The following is a 25,875-nucleotide window of genomic DNA, read 5'->3' on the forward strand; positions in this document are numbered from 1 at the left end:
TTTTTACCATGCTTGCGATAAATGTTATTTATATAGTGTTACATTTTTTTCTTTGGTAATCAATGCGTGTTTGTATACAACCCTTTAAAAAAGTAAAATAACAAAAATACCGAAATTCGCCTTAATCAAATAGGGAAATCAAAATCTCAAGCACATCAAACAAATAGATAGCAACTGCCATATTCCTAACTTTAAAAAGGCACGTCAACTGGTTTTATTGCTTTTTTTTTATTTTCTTATGTAAATATATTTTTCCCTTGAAACAATATAATACTTTTCAGACAACAATATTCAATGATTTATAAAATGCATATTTAGCTTTCCAAAACCGTGTGAATTTGCTGAAAGCACTTTCAAAAGTTCAAATAACAAAAACAATGAACTTTGAGGAAAGTTCAAACCATATGTTCCTCTCAAATGGCAAAAAAACCTCAAATATAACCAACGAATGGAATACAACTGTCATTACTTTTGCGTTTCTGGTTTTAGACAGGTATTTCATATCCAGAGGAAGTTAGTTGTTAAGTATTGATGTAGATATGTCTGATACTGTTGAACATGGTTTCGAGCGTCACTGATGAGTCTTTTGTAAACGAAACGCGCGTCTGGCGTACATACTAAATTTAGTCCTGGTATCTATGATGAGTTTATTTACAGATGCGAAGAAAACGCATTCTTAGCTAAATCTTTATAATGCTTGTTTAATGGGCCCTGTTTTGGATAAATGGGCAGAGCTAACGTCGACAATTGTTATTCCCATGCAGTCAATATTTCCTACGTATGAAATGTGTGTGAAAACATGCAATTCTCTTCATTTTTTAAAGACAGTTATTTATTTTGCTATCTTTCTACTTTAAAATCTCTGTGAACATTAATGATATACTAAAATATAACTGTTTTGTACATACTTAACTATTGCTCGTAAGATAAAATAACCTTATTTTGTAATACTTCATTTTTTTAAGACTGCATATGACCCTTAGTGTAAATTTTCAGAATTACTCAACAAACTGTTGTTTATAAAGTGAAATTATCATAACGGATAGTTCAGCAAGCGAAATCTATTGCAAGGGCATACAATTCGTGTCAAGTGAAGACTGTGTACTTATCGTTCATCATTATATTCGTACATTATAATAATTATGGTAGATGTTGTGTATACGATAGAAATAGCTGTACGACAATCTTGCAATACCCTGAGACGACATTTAGCTGGAAAAAGGGGCAATAGGACCCAAACAAATACTAGGTTTTCAATCTCTAGCTAAAAAAACTAACATACTAGAACCCCAAATTTGTTCTTTTGTAAGCGTCTATGTACGACTTTAGTAATTTATAACGAAATTAGAAAAATAGTATATGTTTTTTTTTTTTTATAAACATATATATATATTTCTATTGGCTAATACATAAATATATACGGCTCTCAATGATCATATGACATTTTTGTAATCACATTCAGCGTATAAACGGAATTTTCTTAGAGGCCTTTATAGGTTAAGAATAACTTTATAGAACAAACGGGTTAAATAGCTCTATTCGTTATGAAGGGGTTATTTTTTTCGAAAAAAAATTGAAGAAAATGAAGTTTTCCTTTTTTATTTGAGAAGCGCAAATTTCAAACTGAAATATCCAAACGAATAGTTATGACGGTATATTTTTCCTTTCTCTCCTTCGGAGAATGAAACTATAAGTCTCAATCTAATGAGGTTTTAGTTAACATGACTATTATAACTAGCTGTTAAGGTTAAAACGATATATAGATCCATTCCTTTTAAATGTTAGATTTGATCGTTTCTGATGAAGATTGATCTAAGGCAGCGGTTTGGAAGTTGTTGATTAAGGGTTATTTAATTTCCTAACATGTATGTGACATTACGGTGTTCCTTCATAAAAGCATGTTGAAACAGAGGGTACTGTCTTCTGTTCCGTGTGGGCAAGCAGTTTTCACACAAAGCACACCTCATATTGATATAGAAAAGAGGTGTCATTATCATGTTTTATCTTTCCTTTGCACTTTTATTCCAGAAGAAAATAACAAAACACAATCATTATCATTCGCCAATAATTCAAATTGAGATTCGATCACTGCAGCGATTTAGATTTCTGTCATTTCACAGATAACTTGTAATTGATGGTAATTGCTTACATCATGCCAGAGGTACGCAAAGGCATCTTCCATTGCTATGCATTCATCAGGATTACCAAAGTTATTCGGTTGAATATTAGCTAAATCAGATGTGTCCCAGTTAGTATATTGAAATAGGTCCCCATCTGGTTCTAACCAAAGAGTACCTAAGAATAAGCCACTAATGAAAGTACCGTTCATATTCTCGTCGCGGAAAATCTGTTCTTCGAAGAAAGCTTGCTTCTTGTTGTTATTGATTTCAATTAGATTGGCGCCATATTGTGAACATGTATTCATTGCCATCTCACACACCATAGTTTCCCGTACAACTTTATAGCAGGTGTTGATATGCCGCATGTATATAAATCCATTGTGAACATCACACCACTTTCTGTATAATAAGAAGTGTACCCCGGGGATGGGCACTATTGTTTCATATGTTTCAGAAGTTCTACATATACCATTTTCGAATGCAAGGGAAAGACAATCGTTGGCTAATGTACACTCAAAATAACACTCAATCCTTGATCTAACAGTTATATTCTGAATTAAACCAGCTTCTAAAAACTTAGCTATTTCAATGTTAGCAGACGTACCCTGTACAAATCTGAACTGTTGGTCAATTCCATTAATGGTTGCAATAGATGAGTCACTAAAGTTTTGTGAAAATAAAAACAGTAATAGTAAAAGTAACATTGTTATTGTGTGTAGGAAGTTAGTCGTCCGATTTTATAATATCAAACCAAAATCTGTAGATTCGAATGTTAGATCACAATCCTACATCGGCACACAAAATTGCAATTCTAATTATCTATATGATATCTCCATTGTGTTTTATATATTTTCAAATCTAAATTAGTCTATTAAGATATCATACCAGATTCGAAATTTAACATGTCAATTATTATTATGTATGGCAAAAATCAATCAGTCAATTGTAGCAATCTTCAATTGTTACATACATGTAGCAGGGAACAACATCTGCAATTGTTGACCCTCCGGCTAATATACATGTGATGAAGACATTGAATAAAAAGCCAAATCTAGATTGAAAGTTTAACCACGGTTTTTTAAATAACACGGTACTGTATGTACTCGGAATGAATGAGCATCTGATATTACATGTAATTGATGCTTTTGTCAAACAGAGGCGGTAATTAAAATCGTAACTGACCAATCAAAATGCTGACATTATTTGAATAATGAACTTGCTGCTTGTCTGAAACACTATATTCATCACAATCGAAAGCAAATACTCCATCACAATTCTGAAGGTCAAATGGATTTAAATAATAAAATAATCCAATACATAAATATATATCGTGGTCACTTTGTGCTAAGCGTTGAGAATAAATATTTTCTTTAAGTTTAATTATATTGGACAGAAAACAAATATAACTCAATAAGTACAATAATTAAATCGAGTTATACAATTATTTGTTTTAGAAAATAAAGCATTCCTCCACAAGGTATAGCATAACAGAAACTTTAATTGGCAATACTAGTCATGATTTTATTTGTGTTTTAATAGCTCTGGAACCAATCTTAATTGATCAGATCAAGTACAGAGCTTAAATACGTATATAATGGTACTCTATATTGGAAGTCTTATTATTTGAAATATCATTTAATCACTCGTTTTTTGTTGTTGTCTATGGAATCAATTATGACATTGGTATATTTTGATTAGATTTAAATGTGTGTCAACAAGACATATTTACCACTTCCAATGGCATAATATTTACACATACTAATAGTACCCTGTTGTTGTAATTATTCCTCTCGCAAAATAATGGCATATGGGAGTTAAAAAAACAATCATCTCTGACTGAGGTGATATAGATTTAGATTCAACATTTAATTATAGTGTCACAACAAACAAACATAATTTTATATAAAAATTCACAACTCTTCAACTGCGTATTTTATTTTAACTTTTTGTTATTCGAGCGTACGTCACTCATGAGTCTTTTGTGTACAAAACGTGCGTCTTGTGTAAATACATAGTTTCGATCGTGGTATCTATGATGAGTTTATTTAAAAATTTTATGAAGGTTTCTTAAGATAACAATATATTCATACGAATTTGTTAACACATTAACATTTCAAATTTACAATGACCATCTATACTACATGAATGTCAAATATTTCTTTCTATAAAAACTAGTGAAATATAATTCTGTTTTATCTCAATAAAGTGTTGTTGCAGATTTCGGCTACTTAGTATTACAATTATAATTATAGCAAAATTCTCATTATTAAATAAAAGTATAACATTTTCACTTTCTGACGGAAGTTATTAAGTTTATTAGGATAAACAGCTTTATGCATCATGATATGTGTTCAATCTACAGGAGTTCATCTTCAATAACAGAACTACAGGTGTCTCATAACTCTTCATGAACTTGTTTTTTCACAACTTCCATTTTCTATTAGTAGGGAAGCTACCCCACAAGTAAATCTTACAAATTGTTTAAAAATAGTTATTGAACTGAAATGTATTTGATAAATATATTGTTAATTATTAAACACATAAGTGCTTTTGCAAGTCCTCAATATACCGCAATCTGCATATGCAACAACACTTCTACACAAGTCGGGCTTATCAAAATATCTTCCTCGATTTGTTTGATATTATAACTATAACTCAGAATTACAATAATTGCTCATAATTATAAAGGCAACCGTAGAATACTACTATTCAATAGTCTAAAATCGATAAAGCCATAACAAATCCGGATTACAAACTTAAACCAAGGAAAACACATCAAATATCAGAGGAAAACAGAAAACCAAAACAACCGAACTGCAAAAAAAAACCCAAAACACCAACAAACATAGAAACCAAAGTTTATACCACCTTTATTAGTCTAAAGCTCCAAGTCTCAATTCTAGCATAACACTTTCTACTTGACCTTTTAAAAATTCTATATTTTATTATATGCTGGTCTATCATTCAACCCCTTGTCTCACATCTAAAGATGTTTGACCATCAGCTAACAAATTGTGTTTTCCAGCATATTTAAATAGCTATGGTAATATTATGTGTGCATTTAAAACTCCCGTGAAATGTTTCATGACCCTGTTTTTTGTATAGTTTTGAAGAAAAATAATGTATACAATTAACAATTCCAAGTCTCTACTGGTCAATTTTGCTACTGCTTTGGCCTTTAACGATCTTTAACGTAGTAGTCTGAAAATTTAGTCAATAGCAAGCCTAAATATTTACACATACCAATAAAAACAAGAGGCTCTCAAGAGCCTGAATCGCTCACCTTAATTCTTTTGGTTAAATCTCTCATCAATGATTATTTTGGCTTTTCAATTTATTTAAATGTTCTTTTGGATCGTCCTATTTTCTTCAAAAGCCAAAAAAAATAATCATTTTCTCCTATGTCCTATTTTAGCCATAGGAGCTATGTTTCTTGACATACAAGGAAATAAAATATAAAATTTATACTAGATATTCTGAAACTCATTTAGCCTAAGTTTGGCTGAAATTGATACAGCAGTTTCAAAGGAGAAGATTTTTTAAAGTAAGTCAGCATGATGAACAAATTGTGAAAAAAGTCTTTAAAGGGCAATAACTCCTTAAGGGGTCAATTGACAATTTTGGTCAAATTGACTTATTTGAAGTTACTTTGCTGAACATTATTGCTGTTTACAGTTTATCTCTATCTATAATAATATTCAAGATAATAAACAAAAACAGCAAAATTTCCGTAAAATTATCAATTCAGGGGCAGCAACCCAACAACAGGTTGTCTGATTCATCTAAACATTTCAGGGCAGATAGATCTTGACCTTATAAACAATGATACCCATGTCAGATTTGCTCTAAATGCTTTGGTTTTTGAGTTATAAGCCAAAAACTGCATTTGACCCTATGTTCTATTTTTAGCAATGGCGACCATGTGTGTTGCTAGATCAAAACGCCGGATACAATTTATAAACTAGATACCCTTAGGAACATTCAGTTAAAGTTTAGAAGTATTTGGCCCAGTAGTTTCAGAGGAGAAGATTTTTGTAAAAGATTACTAAGATTTACGAAAAATGGTTAAAAATTGACTATAAAGGGCAATAACTCCTAAAGGGGTCAACTGACCATTTCGGTCATGTTGACTTATTTGTAAATCTTATTTTGCTGAACATTATTGCTGTTTACAGTTTATCTCTATCTATAATAATATTCAAGATAATAACCAAAAACAGCAAAATTTCTTTAAAATTACCAATTCAGAGGCAACAACCCAACAACGGGTTGTCTTATTCATCTGCAAATTTCAGGGCAGATAGATCTTGACCTAATAAACAATATTACCCCATATCCGATTTGCTCTAAATGCTTTGGTTTTTGAGTTATAAGCCAAAAACTGCATTTGACCCCTATGTTCTATTTTTAGCAATGGCGACCATGTTTGTTGATTGATCATAACTTCGGATACAATTTATAAACTTAGATACCCTAAGGAACATTCAGTTAAAGTTTAGAAGTATTTGGCCTAGTAGTTTCAGAGAAGAAGATTTTTGTAAAAGATTACTAAGATTTACGAAAAATGGTTAAAAATTGACTATAAAGGGCAATAACTCCTAAAGGGGTCAACTGACTATTTCGGTCATGTTGACTTATTTGTAAATCTTATTTTGCTGAACATTATTGCTGTTTACAGTTTATCTCTATCTATAATAATATTCAAGATAATAACCAAAAACAGCAAAATTTCCTTAAAATTACAAATTCAGGGGCAGCAACCCAACAACGGGTTGTCTGATTCATCTGCAAATTTCAGGGCAGATAGATCTTGACCTGATAAACAATATTACCCCATATCAGATTTGCTCTAAATGCTTTGGTTTTTGAGTTATAAGCCAAAAACTGCATTTGACCCCTATGTTCTATTTTTAGCAATGGCGACCATGTTTGTTGATAGATCAAAACTTCGATACAATTTATAAACTAGATACCCTAAGGAACATTAAGTTAAAGTTTGGAAGTATTTGGCCCAGTAGTTTCAGAGGAGAAGATTCTTGTAATAGTTTACGACGACAGACGATGGACGACGACTAATTTGGTGCATGTAGCCTGTTGCCTATTATTGTATTGTTCTTGTTGAATCCCCTGTCTATTTTCTTGAGATATATTTTATTTACTTGTCCTTATGACCAAAGTTTCATTATGTAAACCTTCCATTGATGAAATGAAAAGCTTAATGATCACATCAACCTGTATTTTAAGCTGTCATTTCGGTAAACTATGTTCTTGTCGCGAAAAATAAAGTTTGTACAGAAAAAAAACCATAGCCCCCCTTCCCCCCCCCCCCCAGAAAATCAAATGGTTGCTGCCTTAAATGTTCATTAAAAACTCAGCGGCAGATAGCAATATTCACGGAATGAATCTTGTTTTTTTTATAAGTTACTTTGTAAACTTTTAGTTAAAGTACGATCATGATTTCAACAAATCAGTCGGGGTCCCATGATGTGTAAGCCTAACACTCTAGGGTACCAAGTATGGTATAACGCTGTTATGGATTCACCATATTGCATGCCTTCCTTGCATTTAGATTAACAAAATTGCTACAAAGAAGAAAAGAATCCAACTTTTAATGACATTTTACGTTGGCATTTTCGGCGCCGGAAATTGACAACGTTTATCTATATACTGACACAACTTCGGTTGAGGTCGATTCCGGCAATTCTGCTTAAAAAATCACATGCAGTAAAATTTATTGATGTCTTAACATATATTTGATATGTTTCAACTATTTTTAGTGGATAATTTTTTCGAAAGATGAATTACTATCGTGTTCTTCAGAAACAAGGTAAAGGGAGGAACAGGGCCCCCATAGTGGGGACATACAAAGTAAAGCTGACCATTCTCCATTTTTACTCGATAGAAATGCCTAATTTTTTCAAAACACATACATTTTGTACCAAAGATTAGCATATGAAAGTTTTAAAAAAATTGAGTCGGAGATTTTTTAGAAACACCTCATAATTTTAGCATATCAATAGACGTAATGGTAAAATAGCCAAAAATGGCGCCTTCTTCAATTACGAAAAAAATCTATAATTTTACAATTCAGTGACACAAACTGCTATATTTAAAGTGATTTTATACCTAATGATTCACCTTTTCATGATATTTGAATAAATATTTACTTTAAAAACAGAAACTCTTCCAATTTTCAAATCTACCGACCATGCAAGGAAAAACCTATAAAAGATTGAGACCCCTACTTTAAAATGGGAACAATTTTTTGCCCTGGCTTGGACACCTCTGTTCTTTACGAATTTCGATGCCAAAAACTCGCGAGAATAGGTTGTAAAAATTTTTAGCAAATCGAAGGATAGGTATTTTTTTGTTCCCATTTTTGATATAGCCATTTAATCCTATAGTGCAGAAAATCAAAATCCGAAATTCTATGTTCAGATGTAAAAAAATAAGATTTCCTTATGTTTCAATGATCAAAAATGAAAATAATATGTAAACTCATATATTTTTCTCATGTAGATATGCTTAAAATCGACAGTATTTATCGTCCGCACTTTGCCGCAAACGAATTTAAAAAAAATACAAAAGCGCGCCATTTTTCAGTTGACGTCGGCCGACGTAAAATAGTCCAATTTTCGGCGTAGTACTACTGAGCGCCGCCGAATCACATTTTGGCCGTAAAGGCACATCCGGTTGTCCTACTGGTATTGATGTCAAATTCGAATCAATTTTGGCTTATCAGAAACACTCAATATATAAAATAGAATGTTTGTGCCTGCCAGACCAAGACAGTTTGTCACCTTCATTGAGGAAGAACCTACCAGCCTGACAATGCACCAGTTGAGGAATACTAGTATGGAGGGAGGGATGTCCACAGAGGGAATGAGACTGTAGCCGAGGTGTGCAAGTTCTGCATGTGTAGAGCATATGTGATTGTAGATAATTAGTAGAGACCTATCAAAACAACTCTTGTAGAAAAATGATAAAAAAAAAAATCACTGAAATGCTTGAGTATGAATGAAAATTTAGAAGTTATCAGTGATTAGTTTCCATCAAGGGAATATAAAAAGAAATGCAAAATATGTAACTAGTAATATTGCTAAAAAGTTTCCTTGCATTAAATATTATTGAAGGTGTTAGGAAGTATATAACGGGTGGTAAGTTGAATAATAGCATTGTGAACTATACAATCTAGTCAGACTGCTATGAACCAAGCAAATAATTATACAAAGACAATGCATATGGCTTTGCAAATAGATTGGGTACATCAATCATATAGTGGGAGGAGACATATCTCACTTGGCTTTCAATATGATATACTTATTGCTGTGAAATAAATTCTTTTATGTCTGTTATCATAATCAGTATTTCCTCACCAAGAGTAAATGATTGTGAAAGGTATCTGATTAAGAAAGGATCAGTGTGCATCCTATTGAGATTCCATTTGTAACCTTTAAGTGTCAATGCTGTCCTTAAGGTGGTACCAAACACTTTCACTAAAATTAATTTGGCTCGTTTAATTTTCATAATATTTTGTCAAAGTATTTACTTTGACCCTTTAACAAATATATAAAAATTTCAAAAATTTTGAACTAACTGTTTTGTCAGAAAAATTACACTGGTTATATAGCAGTTTGACAAACCCCAATTTTGATCTTTGAGAAGCGTAATATTCCTTTTACAACACAACGTAATTAAAACATTGAGCTGACTTTACAGAGTTATCTCCCTGTAGTGTTAGGTACAACCTTAATTTCCATTTGCTATATTGGTTTCTCATAAAAAAAATTACATGTTTAACATGTGGTCATGCAAGAGCTTTCAGTAGATTGCCATATGGTTCTCGGCTTTATTCTTTGTTAAAGGCAGTACAGTGACATAAAAATGTTGGTGCAGTTATATGAAATCAATAATTCATTCTATAACTTGTAGATCAGATGTATATTGCCATCTTGGGTGGCATAATACCTAAACACAATTGGACTAGATCTTATGAAATATGCAAATTTATGTATGTTTAGAATTATTGTCTTATAAACATGATATAGGACATTTTGTTTTATATCTCATTTTTGCAACTGTTTTCATTAAAAATTAACATTTTTTGCTTAAATCATTTTTTTCCTTTAATTTTGACTTGTTAGGGGGCAATGAATCAGATAACCTAACTTTTAAAAAGGAATATAAAGATAATTTACCTATATTGTTTTGAAGTAAGTAAAAAAATTAAGTGAACCCATTTATTATTTATTTTCTATAAGTACATTGTAGTACCAATTGTTTTTATTCAATTATAAAATTATCTCGAGTCTTCCTATGTATAATGTTTACAAAATGTATTAATTTTGCACAACCTGTAGCTTAAAGAAAGCTTTGTGACCCTTCCTTTTTATTTGATTTTTTTTTTAAAAAGCATGAACATAACTTTAAAAATTCTACTGTTTTTTTATTCAGATGCTTCATTCACCATAATAAATGCATGAATTGTGAATTGAATTTTAGTTTGTCCAATTCAGCTGAGATTCATAAAGAGACTAAATATGCTGTAACAATTTCTCTAATTGCAAAATTTTATTTTGCATACATAAAACATCTGTTGTACAATAAGAATGTTTTAGACAATAATTACAGTCATAAAGCACTAATCAATGGATTTTTTCTTATCAATGTTTTCTTATACTCGTTGATATAGATATAAATAAGCCAGGTCTTTGGGAGGATGTTCTGACACCGCTACTTTTTCGTCATTAAATATCACCCAGCGTCCATCTTTTATAATATGACACACATAATGGCCAACTAGTGATGATGTTCCCATATGGCTGATGAAGGCAACAAGTTTATATTCTAAAAATAGATAAATATTGTGAACATAGAAAAATATAACAAAAACACTATAAGGTTAAACTACTTCAAATTGCCACTTAGAAAACATTTTGTTAGTCAAGAGGATTTTTGGTTTTACTGAAAAATAAAATAAATGCCAGTTTTCATTTGACTGTTTCATTCAATGGTGGTTAAATTTATTTTCCGTGCAAGTTCTGTATGGGTCAATTACACCTTTCTGTCTGAACTTTTTGCAAATTTACAACAAATCCATGGCTTTCATGAATTATTATTAATATAATATTATATCAATTTGATGGTTTGCATCACTGAAAACTCTTCAGTTGTAGCGTTTTTATTTGTATGACCTCATGTTTTGAAATGACTTAAATCCGCCAAAATCATCAAAGGACTTTCACAGAATTTGATTTTGATTTTGAATATTTCTGTTTTAAATTCTTTTTGTAATGCATACGAATAAGAAAAAAAGTCATGTACTTTTTTTATCAACTGCAATTTTTAAAACAATAAAATCAGCCTAGTGTTTGCAAATAGGTTCTGATTCATGTGGATTTAATTGGGGGTATATTGTAACATCCATTTTTTATGTATATCTCTGAGTCTGCGCTAAGTATAGATACATCTAGAATTTTATCACGGTGTTGTTTACAAAGTGAAAGAAGCAGGCGTGTCGTTTCAGAATTGTACCTAGTAGATGATTATAATGGCACTTTTTTTTTTTTTTCCATATTAAATAAAAAATTGTATAAAAAAAACCTAGTTGGTGACCTTCTGCTGTTGTTGTTTTTTCAATGGTCGGGTCGTTGTCTCTTTCACACATTCCCCATTTCCATTCTCAATTTTAGTGTAAAATATTTCAATAAAAGAGTAAAGGCAATGTTTCAACATGTATATATATATAATTTACAAGTAAAATAAGTTCTTATTGAAGATATAAGTATTCTAAACTCTGATGATCTCTTACTTCCATTTCCATCCCTAACATTAGGAGTTTCTTGTGGTGTTGATTCCTCTGTTTCCATGGTATCCAGCTGATCAGCATGACTAAATATCCAATCAACTGCTCTCTCTACATTTCCATCCTAAAACAAAAGATAAAATAATAAACATTTACAATACAGTTTTTTCCTGCATAACTTTACATACTTTAACAATACCAGATCTATGCTATCATCAAGTAAGTTTACACAATATCTTGCAACACACTTTATACTGGTATGACATAAGGATATTGTGTTATTGAAATTGGTTTGTTAAAAATAATGGGAATAATTTCAAGCTGATCAAATGTTGCCTTGCCAAATTTTGCTTTTCTTTTAATTCTTTTTGGCTTCTAAGTGCTCTTTAAAGTTTGTGTAAGGTTTTTGATTTTCAAATACTTTGGTCTCTTGCTTCACCTTATTTCATGTTATTGCAGAGGAAAAAAATAAGTTAAAAATACAATAGGTCAAATTAGATAGATATTTTCCATCTTATAGAAAGATCTGTGCTAATTCAGACATAATAATGTCTTATCAAATCCTAATCAGTGACTGTTTTTTTGCTTTAGGGCAGTGCTTTCCCATTTTGAAAATGTTTTCACTATGAACCAATAGATCAGCTCAACTATAAGCAACTATACTGACATTAAGAAATCTTACAAAGTATACTTACTGTAGCTTTCAAAGCTTTGATTGCTTGTTCTCTACTGAACCCCATAGACATTATCATCACTAATGACTCTTCATTGGGTGTAAACGAGTCTTTCTTGTTCTGTTGTCCTGGTAACCTGAATGGCGAGGAGAAATCTGAAAAAATAATAATCTCAGTTATTATTATCTAGTATGTATATATTATAAGCCCAACTATTACTGAAGTGTATTGAAAGTTTCATGCACTATGTGTGACTGTCAAATCTATTTTCATTTCCTGTGCAATTCTAACTGGAACCCAACTTTCCTCCCTGATTATTCCTCGCGGAATTATTATTTTTTTCTTAATGCTGGCCTGTTTAAATTTGATTCATTAATCTGTTCATCTATATTATGTCAACAAGATACACAGACTTAACAGACAAACTAAATTATCAGGTTTAACATTGTTTAATATGAATTGTTATACTTTAATGGTACACAAAGAACAGAAATAAACTGTTTACACAGAAATTAGTTCTTGACAGTGAAACCTATTTGTAATTCATAAAATTGTTGGCACTGCCAATGTTGCTAACAACTGAGAGATTGTTACAAGATGTGTGCCACATGTGGAGCAGGATCTGTTACATTTCCACAGCCCCTGTTATCACCCCTTGTATTGGTGAGGTCCATGCTTGTATATTGTGCTTAGTATACTATTTTAGTTTTCTTGTTTGAATTGTTTTACATTGTCTTATCGGGGCCTTTTATAGCTGACTATGCGGTATGGGCTTTGCTCATTGTTGAAGGCTGTATGGTGACCTATAGTTGTTAATGTTTGTGTCCTTTTGGTCTTTTGTGGATAGTTGTCTCATTGGCAATCATACCACATCTTCTTTTTTATCATGTTTATATTTGCATTTTCATCAAGTTGTATTTTAAATCTTAAATTTCTCTTCAACTTATCAGTTTTGAATGCCATGAATGTCCCTTGATATCTTCCATTTCTTTTTTGCTATGTCTCACTTCTTTATCTTTCAGGAGAGTAGGAACGCCCTTTACTGTCAGGTGTCAAACGGTCATTTTTCTGCTACCATTAGTGTTAAATTGGTTAAAATTTTACTGTGATTCATCAATATATTTCTAACGTGATCTTTAGAGTCAGAGTTTGTGAAAAGTGTCAGTCCTCAGGATTTCACCACCAAAATATTGCATAGGACTGACACAATTTTAGTATTTTTCAATAGATTAATAGTGAGGACCAGCAGATTTTTTTCAAGGACCACCAGGGGAAAAAAGATTTTGCGAACTCTGTTAGAAGTCTCATTCTATTATCATTTCAGGTCATTTTATAGCTGACCATGCTGTATGGGCTTTCTTCAATGTTGAAGGCTGTACAGTGACCTACAGTTGTAAATTTTTGTGTCATTTGGTCTCTTGTGGAGAGTAGTCTCATTGGCAATCGCCCAGTTTATGGCAGATTCTACTCAGTTCTCATTGGCAATCATATCACATCTTCTTTTTTATATATATATGTTCCGGACCATATGAGTATTTGGACCATACGCGTATGGTCATGACCATATGCGTATACTCATATGGTCCGACCATACGCGTATGGTTCGACCGTACGCGTATGGTCGGACCATATGAGTATATACTCATTTGGTTATAAACGGGCCGGACCATATGAGTATTTGGACCATATAGGTATTTTTTCAATAATATGCGTGAGAAAACTGTATAAAATAACAATGATTGCTACATGCAATTGTATTATTTACAATTCAAATAACATTAAATATTGGTGGCAAAGCTAGTTTTCTCGCATTATTATGCGTAGGGTGACACTAACGTCAACATGGTATAACTTTCCTTGGTCCCGGGTCATTCCGATGTGTCTACGGTGAAAACCCTCTAGATCTCCAATATCGCTCCAATATCGTAAAATGACTGAAGTACATCATATCACTAGACAACAGCTTGAAATAATAAACTAGTGTCCTTGCCGGTGACGTCATTCATTTAAAAAAAACCACGTATAAGTATAAAAAATTATGAATATTGCACTGCTAATGCTAGTTATATTATGCTAGTTATATTAGGTTTCAAAAGTAAGCAATTTATTAGACTCTCCATCCTGTTGACTTTTACGTCAGCTTATAGTAAAACAGCTTATTAAAATATTTTTGGAAGTTAACTTCCCAGGTCGACAATTTCCCATTCACTCGTAATATCATATCGGTAATGAAAAAAAATGTGTTTACTATAATTTTGACTAGTGATGAAATTTACTGTGTGAAACTGCTTATTTTATTTTTTGTTTTTGTTATTACTAATTTTAATGAAAAAATGACCTTTGGTAGTGTCTTTTTAATGACGTAACAACTAAAACGGTTATATAAAGAGGTAAGCATTTATGTACATGTTAATTACCCCGACCATATGAGTATATACCCATATGGCCATGACCATACGCGTATGGTCCAAATACTCATATGGTCCGGAACATATACACAACACAACATTGACAAAGTACTGACCATGATCTTCCATATGTTCCATCACCCAGTTCATGGCAGATTCTACTCCACTGTTGTTTGTATTAAACACAGCCTTTTTACAACCTTCTACATTGAAACCCATGTCAGCTAATTGTTGTACTGTTGTCTCGTCAATTCTTACTTCTGAAATAAAGAAGTGCTATGAAAAAGTTTAACGAAATTTTGACACCATTCTTGCAAATCTCATAGTCTAATTTTTAGCTAGAATTATATCATTTAAGACTAAAATCCAATTTTCGCTGATCTTGTATTGCTGAACATTTCATCTGTTTAGCTCACTCATTTTGATATATTTTGTGCCAGGCTCACAAAACTAGAGGCTCTAAAGAGCCTGTGTCGCTCACCTTGGTCTATGTGAATATTAAACAAAGGACACAGATGGATTCATGACAAAATTATGTTTTTGTGATGGTGAAGTGTTTGTACATCTTATTTTACTGAACATTCTTGCTGCTTACAATTATTTCCATCTATATTGAACTTGGCCCAGTAGTTTCAGTGGAAAATGTTAGTAAAAATTTACAAATTTCATGAAAATTGTTAAAAATTGACTATAAAGGGCAATTACTCCTTAAGGGGTCAACTGACCATATTGGTCATGTTGATTTATTTGTAGATCTTACTTTGCTGAACATTATTGCTGTTTACAGTTTATCTCTATCTATAATAATATTCAAGATAATAACCAAAAATAGCAAAATTTCCCTAAAATTACCAATTCAGGGGCAGCAACCCAACAACGGGTTGCCGGATTCATCTGAAAATTTCAGGGCAGTTAGATCTTGCCTAGATAAACAATTTTACTACTTGTCAGATTTGGTCTAAATGATTTGGTTTTGAGTTATAAGCCAAAAACTGCATTTTACCCCTATGTTCTATTTTTAGCCATGGCAGCCATCTTGGTTGATTGACCAGGTCACGCCACACATTTTTTAAACTAGATACCCCCAAGATGATTGTGGTCAAGTTTGGATTATTTTGGCCTGGTAGTTTCAGAGGAGAAGATTTTTGTAAAAGATTACTAAGATTAACGATAAATGGTTAAAAATTGACTATAAAGGGCAATAACTCCTAAAGAGGTCAACTGACCATTTTGGTTATGTTGACTTATTTGTAGATCTTACTTTGCTTAACATTATTGCTGTTTACAGTTTATCTCCATCTATAATAATTTTCAAGATAATAACCAAAAACAGCAAAATTTCCTCAAAATTACCAATTCAGGGGCAGCAACCCAACAACAGGGTGTCAGATTCATCTGTAAATTTCAGGGTAGTTAGATCTTGCCTAGATAAACAATTTTACCACTTGTCAGATTTGCTCTAAAAGGTTGGGTTTTTGAGTTATAAGCAAAAAACTGCATTTTACCCCTATGTTCTATTTTTAGCCATGGCAGCCATCTTGGTTGTTTGGATGGGTCACGCCACACATTTTTTAAACTAGGTACCCCAATGATGATTGTGGCCAAGTTTGGTTTTATTTGGCCCAGTAGTTTCAGAGGAGAAGATTTTTGTAAAAGATTACTAAGATTAACGAAAAATGGTTAAAAATTGTCTATAAAGGGCAATAACTCCTAAAGGGGTCAACTGACCATTTTGGTTATGTTGACTTATTTGTAGATCTTACTTTGCTGAACATTATTGCTGTTTACAGTTTATCACTATCTATTATTATATTCAAGATAATAAGTGAAAATGGACAAAATTTCCCTAAAATTACCAATTCAGGGGCAGCAACCCAACAACGGGTTGTCCGATTCATCTGAAAATTTCAGGGCCAGGTGAGCTAAAAATGAAGAAAAACAAAAAATGTGTCCAAAGAACACGGATGCCCCACTCGCACTATCCTTTTGCATGTTCCATAGACCGTGAAATTGGGTAATAATCTAATTTGGCATTAAAATTAGAAAGATTATACTATAGGGAACATGTGTACTAAGTTGTTTCAAGTTGATTGGACTTCAATTTCATCAAAAACTACCTTGACCAAAAACTTTAACCTGAAACTTCCACTTTCATTTTCTATGTTCAGTGGACCTTGAAATTGAAGTCAAAGCTTCATAAAAAAATACCTTGACCAAAAACTTTAACCTGAACGAACGGACGCACAGACGGACGAACGTAACCATAGATGAGCGAACGGAGCCACAGACCAGAAAACATAATGCCCCTCTACTATTGTAGGTGGGGCATAAAAATCTACATTCAGGGGCAAAAACTACTTTAATATGAAGTGGACTGAACATATCAGCTTTGAAGACCTATTTTTAGATCTTGTCTTGCTTAACAGTAATGTTTTTGACAGTTTCTATCTAATATACTTTTGCCCAAACATAAAAAGGTAAAAATTGTACTTCAAAAACAATAATTTCCATATGGAGTCCACTGACAGTTTCAATTATCATGACTATTGTAGATCTTGTTTTGCTTTTCATTTTGCTTTTAACAGTTTTTGGCTTATCTAGTAAGAATTTTGGCCTAAAAAATGAAGACAGGCTAAAAACAGTTTGTGTGACAAATATTAAAAAGAACAGTATATGTAAGTGGAATGACGACATAAAACAAAAAAAACAACTAAATAGATTTCCATCAAACCTTGTGCTTCTTGTTGTTCACCAGGCAAATCTTCCTCGCCAGGTTGTTTTCCTAACCCTCGTAAAGGTGTAAGGTCAAGGTCATCGGGAACATCTACTGAAACATCTGTTATAAAAATCAAATATATTTCAATTATTATGTGTCTAATGCACTTTCTGAATTAACATTCATCAAGAACACTCAAAGCCAAATATTTACCGAAACAATTGAACATTTTATGACCAAAAAGGATCTAAAATTAACAGCCAAATCTTTTCAAGATCTACTCTGTCTGAGGATGATTAAGCCATAGTATTTTCATATTTTTTAACTCATAAGTAGACAATTAAAAAAAAAGGTTTGTTATAAATCAGTAGGAAAGTATTGAACATGGATCTGATGATACCCTCAAGGACTAATAGTCCTTCAGAAAGTCAGGAGCCTGTAATTCAGTGGTTGTCATTTGTTTATGTGTTACATATTTGTTTTTCGTTCATTTTTTATACATAAATAAGGCCGTTTGTTTCCTTTTTGAATTGTTTGACATTGTCTTATCGGGGCCTTTTATAGCTGACTATGCGGTATGGGCTTTGCTCATTGTTGAAGGCCGTACAGTGACCTATAGTTGTAAATGTCTATGTCATTTTGGTCTTTTGTGGATAGTTGTCTCATTGGCAATCATACCACATCTTCTTCTTTATATATCTTCAGAAGTCCTTCAGATGAAATGTCTTTTTTTAAAGAAATTATAATATTGTTTTATGTTTCCTTATTATTGTGTTGAACATTTATTATCATATTTTTTTTACAATCAATACATACCTAGTTTTCTAGGGACCCAATCATCTCCAATTGTAAATTTCTTTAACTGTACCATTAAGAAGTCTGGGAAAGTAGAAAATCTATTTCTCCTGGAATAAAATATTTAAAAACTTCAGCCCAATGAGTACAACATATCTTATTGTTTATTATAAAATCGTATGAACTATAGGTTTAATGTTTCTGCATGAATAATAAGAAATCGAAAAATCACATTTTCATCTTCTTATTTATCTCCCCTTTTTTAATTTGTACATGTATATCATGCTTCTCTTGGTGTTTATATTCATCATTAAGTACAACGATATTCAGGTAAAAAAAGATAAGGTCAATCAGAAAATATCATTTCACTTTTATTTTTTCATCATTCAATATATTTATGTGCTCTACGCGTAGTTATTTTTAGAAGCGTAGTACATATTGTTAGAACAGGTTTAGATTTCGCGGGTAGTATATAAGTAAAGGAGCACGTTTTTCAGTTATCAAGGTTAGGCGGTGACCACTACGTTGATTACTACTACAGTGTAGACATATTTACAGTAGTGTAGAATTGTTATGTAGTTCAGAGATCAATTGGATGATTGTGTATTAATTATGATATTTGTTTATTTTTAGATATTCTGTAAGGCCAGTGTACCATGATTTTTTTTATTTAGTGGACGTTACGCATTTGCACTCAGTGAATCCAATGTTTTGGTGGACAATGAAAATTAATGATGATTTATTAGTTTGTATAAATAAATGTTTAATAAAATGGACATGGTCACCGTGCTGGACAAAATCAGAAATGTGTTTCTTCATTTTATTACAAAATGATTTAGTATACAGTTCGGGTTTGAAGAAGGTTTTAGAAAATAAGTAGCGATGTGCACATAAATACTTTATGTTCGTTTGAACAAGTGAATTAGAACATAATTAGTTTTATGGAATTATGTGAACCTCACATTTAAGTGCTAATAAACAGAATTTGTCAAAACCTTTACATAGAAATGTAATTAATCCCAATTTGCCAATTTATTAAGTTTAAATTCCTACTGCCATATAATATTACTTACTTGCTTGCTACAGATTTCCCTTTTATTGCTGAACTGTAAAAATCTCCTATGGTTTCTGAGGCAGCAAAACATTCTAAACAGGAAACCAAAGGAATTCTGGGACGAACTAGGTCTTTTGGATCTCTGAAAGGGAATTGGATATTTAATTGGTTTTGTTCTCTTGACTTAAACAGAACAAAATATTGTATAATTGTATTTGATAAATACAAAAATGCATAATCAGCAATTAGGAGCAACATTGCTGAGCTGAAATGGAAGTCTGGTGGCTAGTTGGTTGTTCAATTTTACTGTTCATATAATAATTCAATTAATCAATGATTTTTTTTATCATAAATCATCATATAGAAGTTATTACCAAAAATTTGTATCAATATCAGTGATATATATATGCATATTTTGGCATGTAGTCCAACATTTAAAGAGAGATGGGTTACTTCCCTTCTATGAATGTGACACTTCTGAATGTTTCACTGTTAAACTTTGTAATTAACAGTGTTCTCCCCAGGCCGTTTTAGCGTCATGGTACCGCGACGCTATATTTCTTCCCGTGACGCTATAATAATTACCGCGACGCTATAATTATTACCGCGACGCTATAATTATTTTCAGGATGTTATTTTTCTCGTTCCTAAATTTTGAACTTTCATCTAATTACCACTTACGATCATAAAAAAAATATATCACTATTAATTGTAATCCCTTCAAGTCGGACAATAGAGGCAATTTAGAGTGGTTAAATAGGTGTTAATTGCCCTTTGGGTGATAAATGTTTGGATACGAATACCCCAAGCTGTCACTTTGACATGATTAATACCACGTGGTTTGCAATCGACAAATTTCAACAAGGAGAAAACGTAATCAGAAAATCATAAAAAAATCGAAATATATGTTTGCTAAATGAAATTTCAAAGAAACAAACAATTTTCTCTTTTAAAATGAGGTTGAGTCTTATCTTTTTACGACTTTTAATATATAAGTATTACTTTCTTTCTCTTCCTATAATTTACTTTTTGTAAATCGAGAGTGAAAATTTTGATTTTGGGCTAAATAAGTTTTGTACTTTCGTTAGAAAGTGATCAAAATTGGCTTGTGTATATGTTTCATCCATTTAATGCATTAAAAACGCAACATTCATTGCCAATCTCTTGTCAAACATTGTTTAGTTTCGTATTTTTCATTGCTTTCGGCGGCCATTTAATATTTTAGTGTAAACTACTGATCGGAACCAGACCAGATATGACAAAAATCCGCATTTTACAATAATAACTACATATGCACAAATGGCACAGTAGACAGAAAACAATGACACATAAAGAGAAAACTAAGCATTAATAATAAGAATAGACTACTTGTAGATAACTTTGTTAAAAATATGTCATTTTGTAAAAAGAAACTACTGGGACCATGAACCAATATGTTTCAAAGACATGATAAAGAATTTTTTCTATTCAAATTTTTTATTAAGAACCCATGTTTTTTTCCTACATATTTAGTGCAATTGTATCTATACAGGTTTCACTATAATAAACCATTCATTCATTTAGCTGGGTATAGGTAGGGTAACTGGAACCACACATATATGTTTATTTAGGCTAAGAGGAAAAAAATAATTCTGGAACTATAAATGAATATAGAAAACATAAACTGAAAATACTGTTATCATGGTTATAGTTTAATTGTATTCTCATTTATGAATTCAACAATATAAAAACAAAGAATAGGGTGGAATAGAATATTTTATTTACCAAATAAGGGCCTATATAGCATACAAACATTATAATACATTTTGTAAATAAACAATAATGTATATAACATAAAGGAAATAAAGCGTTGCCACGACACGATAAATTACATTGAAAAAAAATACAATTAATTTTTTTACGCCAAATGTGATGCTATCCAAAATTTCTGGGGAGAACACTGAATTAAGTTTGTAATTTGAACTGAATACTCTGTATATGTAGCTGTTCAGTATCAAATATATGTGGTGTGATAGGTGTCACAAAAATCTTGCATTTTAAATTTTGATAGTTTTGGTTGTAATTTGTATAAATCAGTATTTTCTGAATCACAATATGTGTCTTGCATTTTGAAACATGTATAAACCAGATGCTCCGCAGGGCATAGCTTTATACGACCGCAGAGGTTGAACCCTGAACGGTTGGGGCAAGTATGGACACAACATTCAAGCTGGATTCAGCTCTAAATTTGGATTGTGATTAAATAGTTGACACAGCATAGGTTTCTGACACAGAATGAATGTGTTCTAATGAACTTAAAATTTTTGTTTTCTCTTAGAGCAATTCACTATGCTGTTGAATATTAATCCTCTCAAAAAAAAATTTGAAGAAATTTTCATTTTATTTATGAAATTTCATTTCAAATGAGAAAATTGAACCCAATTTTTTTAATCACATCCCCCTTTCCCTTATTCCAAATTAATCTCAATTAAATTTCTAATGGAGTTTGCAACAATAACTACTCATTTAAATACATCATAAGATATTAAGATGTAAAAAAACTGCTTGTTATCACTGAATGGTAAAGATTATTTTAATTTATCAGTTGGTAGTAAAAAGTGAATATACATTGTATATAACAAAGATTTGAGTTGATTCTGGACAAAGAAAGATAACTCCAATTAAACAAAAATATTGCTATTTCACAATATTGTGCAATTAGATATTTCTTGCTTACTATTCTGGACAAAGAAAGATAACTCTAATTTAAAAAAAATATTGCTATTTCACAATATTGTGCAATTAGATATTTCTTGCCATTGTGCAATACTGTGCAATTGAAAAGACTTGCTATTGCACAATACTTAATATAATATTTTAGATCCTGATTTGGACCAACTTGAAAACTGGGCCCATAATCAAAAATCTAAGTACATGTTTGGATTCAGCATATCAAAGAACCCCAAGATTTCAATTTTTGTTAAAATCAAAATAAGTTTAATTTTGGACCCTTTGGACTTTAATGTAGACCAATTTGAAAACAGGACCAAAAATGAAGAATCTACATACACAGTTAGATTTGGCATATCAAAGAACCCCATTTATTCAATTTTTAATGAAATCAAACAAAGTTTAATTTTGGACCCCGATTTGGACCAACTTGAAAACTGGGCCAATAATCAAGAATCTAAATACATTTTTAGATTCAGCATATCAAAGAACCTAGCCGATTAATTTTTTGACAAAATCAAATTAAGTTTAATTTTGGACCCTTTGGACCTTAATGTAGACCAATTTGAAAATGGGACCAAAAATTAAGAATCTACATACACAGTTAGATTCCGCATATCAAAGAACCCCAATTATTCAATTCTTGATGAAATCAAACAAAGTTTAATTTTGGACCCTTTGGACCCCTTTTTCCTAAACTGTCAGGACCAAAACTCCCAAAATCAATACCAACCTTCCTTTTATGGTCATAAACCTTGTGTTCAAATTTCATAGATTTCTATTTACTTATACTAAAGTTATGGTGCGAAAACCAAGAAAAATGCTTATTTGGGTCCATTTTTGGCCCCTAATTCCTAAACTGTTGGGACCTAAACTCCCAAAATCAATACCAACCTTCCTTTTGTGGTCATAAACATTGTGTTTAAATTTCATTGATTTCTATTAACTTAAACTAAAGTTATTGTGCGAAAACCAAGAATAATGCTTATTTGGGCCCTTTTTTGGCCCCTAATTCCTAAACTGTTGAAACCAAAACTCCCAAAATCAATCCCAACCTTTCTTTTGTGGTCATAAACCTTGTGTCAAAATTTCATAGATTTCTATTTACTTAAACTAAAGTTATAGCGCGAAAACCAAGAAAATGCTTATTTGGGCCCTTTTTGGCCCCTTATTCCTAAAATGTTGGGACCAAAACTCCCAAAATCAATACCAACCTTCCTTTTGTGGTCATAAACCTTGTGTTAAAATTTCATAGATTTCTATTCACTTTTACTAAAGTTAGAGTGCGAAAACTAAAAGTATTCGGACGACGACGACGACGCCAACGTGATAGCAATATACGACGAAATTTTTTTCAAAATTTGAGGTCGTATAAAAATGAACCAAGAAATATCTGAATTTCTAGTATATGAAAATACATTTATAATCCAAAAGATCTTAAGACAGGTTTTACTTACAATTTTTTTCCTTGTGATTCAGCTGCTGATTTTCTAGCTTCGTATGCAGCAACTTCATCTAAAATATAAAAGACCAAATAATATTTATATTCAATAAGAAATATTCATTAATAATGATCCAAGACACATCACAGATTTTATTAGGGCTATTCCAGAAAAAAATGTATGGGGGAGGGGGGGGTTGGAAGGCACATTAAGAGAGCCGTGGTGTAGTGGTTAGTGCATCGGACTACTAACACAAAGGTTCCTGGTTCGATTCCCGTCTGGGATGAAAATTTCAGGAACTCAATTTTCAGCTCTCCCTCGACACCATTTGCAAGTATGGTCTTGAGGAAACGATGATAGTCCGTAGGAAGGGGACGATAAATGGCTGACCCGTGTTAAGAGAAGGCCATATCTCTTGCACGTAAAAGACACCATTGTAGATTTTGAAAAAGAGTAGGCTAATGCCGCTACAAGGCAGAACTCGCAAAGTGGAAAGGGATTAATATAAGTTGCAAAACTTGTTTCCCAATCCACTATAAATAAATATGTTTAAACTAATCAATAATAAATGGGTGATGGGTATCAGAGCAACTCTTCACACTATAATGCACTATAATCCTCAATTAAAATTGTCTGGGTGGCAGGTGCTGACAAAAACTGCCTTCGTAACCTCCCCCCATACATTTTTTTCTGGAATAGCCCTTACTATAAATATTATTTCTTGATAGTTAATCTCTTGTAATACTGATACCAATAAAAATCTCTGATAATACTGATCACCATGAAAGATCCATATCACAGTATGGTGTGAAACAAAGAACCTTTCTTCTGAACTGCTTTTGTAATTTGAGGCAGCTCTTATAACCATTGTGAGTATTTTCATCTGTCTTTGAGGCAGCCGCAACTGGTAGGGCATTAAACCAGTTTTAGTGACTAGGTATCACTAGTATTTGTATTTGTGTAATTTTTAGCATGTATTTTCTTAACTTACATTAACTTGTAATGTTTGCTAACATGGCCCATTTGTGAAATTTTAAACTGTTTGTATATACATTGAACTTCAAATTTATGTGACGTATAAAATTTTCTGACGTCAGACACAGAATCAATAAATGTGTTTGTGGATAGGAGTTTTTTGTGTTCTGTCTGTTTAGTTCACACATCATTGTAAATATAACGGAATTTGATGAGATTGTCATGAAAGTGAGAGGTTTAGCACAATAAAACCAGGTTTAATCCACCATTTTCTACATTTGAAAATGTCTGTACCAAGTCAGGAATACAATTCTTGTCCATTCGTTTTCGATGTGTTTTGTCATTTGATTTTGCCATATGATTATGGACTTTCCGATTGGATTCTCCTCTGAGTTCAGTATTTTTGTGATTTTACTTTTTTTTTGTAACATGTTTACCTTTATTTGTGGCAGCTTCCATTGGTATGGGCAGAGCTAACATAAAATCGTCACGGTTTGTATATTTAACTTTTTTACTTTGTAAACATTCCACTCTGTCTTCTACATTGAATTTAAAACAATCGGCAGGGTTATCTGTCCCTCGTGTATTTCTCTAAAATATAAGATATATATACATTAAATAACATAACATTGATAACATTAAGTAGTTACCCTTCATTTCTATTGAATGTTCTGTTTGTCTCGTTCAGAATGACATATTTTAATTAGAGTGATGGTGTCTAAAAAAAAATAGCATTTTTTTTCATTTTTAAAGGGGTATAACTCTAAAGCAGTAACCAAAATTCAAACTTGATATGGATTTAGTGGTAAAAACCTTGTGTATAAGTTTCATAACATTTGGTTGAGGCAAGCTGAAGTTGGAGAAAGGAAACAAACTTTGGGACGTACAGACAGACAAGGGTAAAACTTAATGCCCCCTCCTCTATGCATATGGCGAGGGCATACAAATTTTGTTCTGGTGTTTGATGAAATGATTAAGTACTTTTATAATTCATATTAACAGAAGACCTAGAAGATTTTAAAAACACACTTTTCCCATAAATGCAAGTAATGAAAATTCACCTTTTGTATATGTATATATAATGTTTTACATAAAATCAAGAAAAGACTTCAGACATTGAGTGGGGAATAATTAACTCAGTATACATGCATCACAATACATTTGATTAAACAGCTGT

The 25,875-nt window shown here is 31.9% G+C and overlaps 1 protein-coding gene across 2 annotated transcripts in view; it reads right to left on the bottom strand.

The window, feature by feature from the left end:
- Nucleotides 1-10,670: 10,670 nt before the first annotated feature.
- Nucleotides 10,671-25,875, bottom strand: part of LOC143056576 (ubiquitin carboxyl-terminal hydrolase 5-like) — a 38,041-nt gene continuing 22,836 nt past the window's right edge. For both annotated transcript variants that reach the window (XM_076229678.1, XM_076229679.1), the window contains 9 exons: nucleotides 25,136-25,289; nucleotides 23,739-23,796; nucleotides 19,592-19,714; nucleotides 18,540-18,628; nucleotides 17,739-17,843; nucleotides 15,124-15,267; nucleotides 12,621-12,754; nucleotides 11,932-12,049; nucleotides 10,671-10,967 (listed from right to left, as the gene is read on the bottom strand). In XM_076229678.1, the coding sequence (XP_076085793.1) occupies nucleotides 10,795-10,967; nucleotides 11,932-12,049; nucleotides 12,621-12,754; nucleotides 15,124-15,267; nucleotides 17,739-17,843; nucleotides 18,540-18,628; nucleotides 19,592-19,714; nucleotides 23,739-23,796; nucleotides 25,136-25,289 (1,098 nt within the window). In that variant the 3' untranslated portion in view covers nucleotides 10,671-10,794. The remainder of the gene's footprint in view (nucleotides 10,968-11,931; nucleotides 12,050-12,620; nucleotides 12,755-15,123; nucleotides 15,268-17,738; nucleotides 17,844-18,539; nucleotides 18,629-19,591; nucleotides 19,715-23,738; nucleotides 23,797-25,135; nucleotides 25,290-25,875) is intronic.

Source organism: Mytilus galloprovincialis, chromosome 13 (genome assembly GCF_965363235.1).
Source record: "Mytilus galloprovincialis chromosome 13, xbMytGall1.hap1.1, whole genome shotgun sequence".
Lineage (NCBI taxonomy): Eukaryota > Metazoa > Mollusca > Bivalvia > Mytilida > Mytilidae > Mytilus > Mytilus galloprovincialis.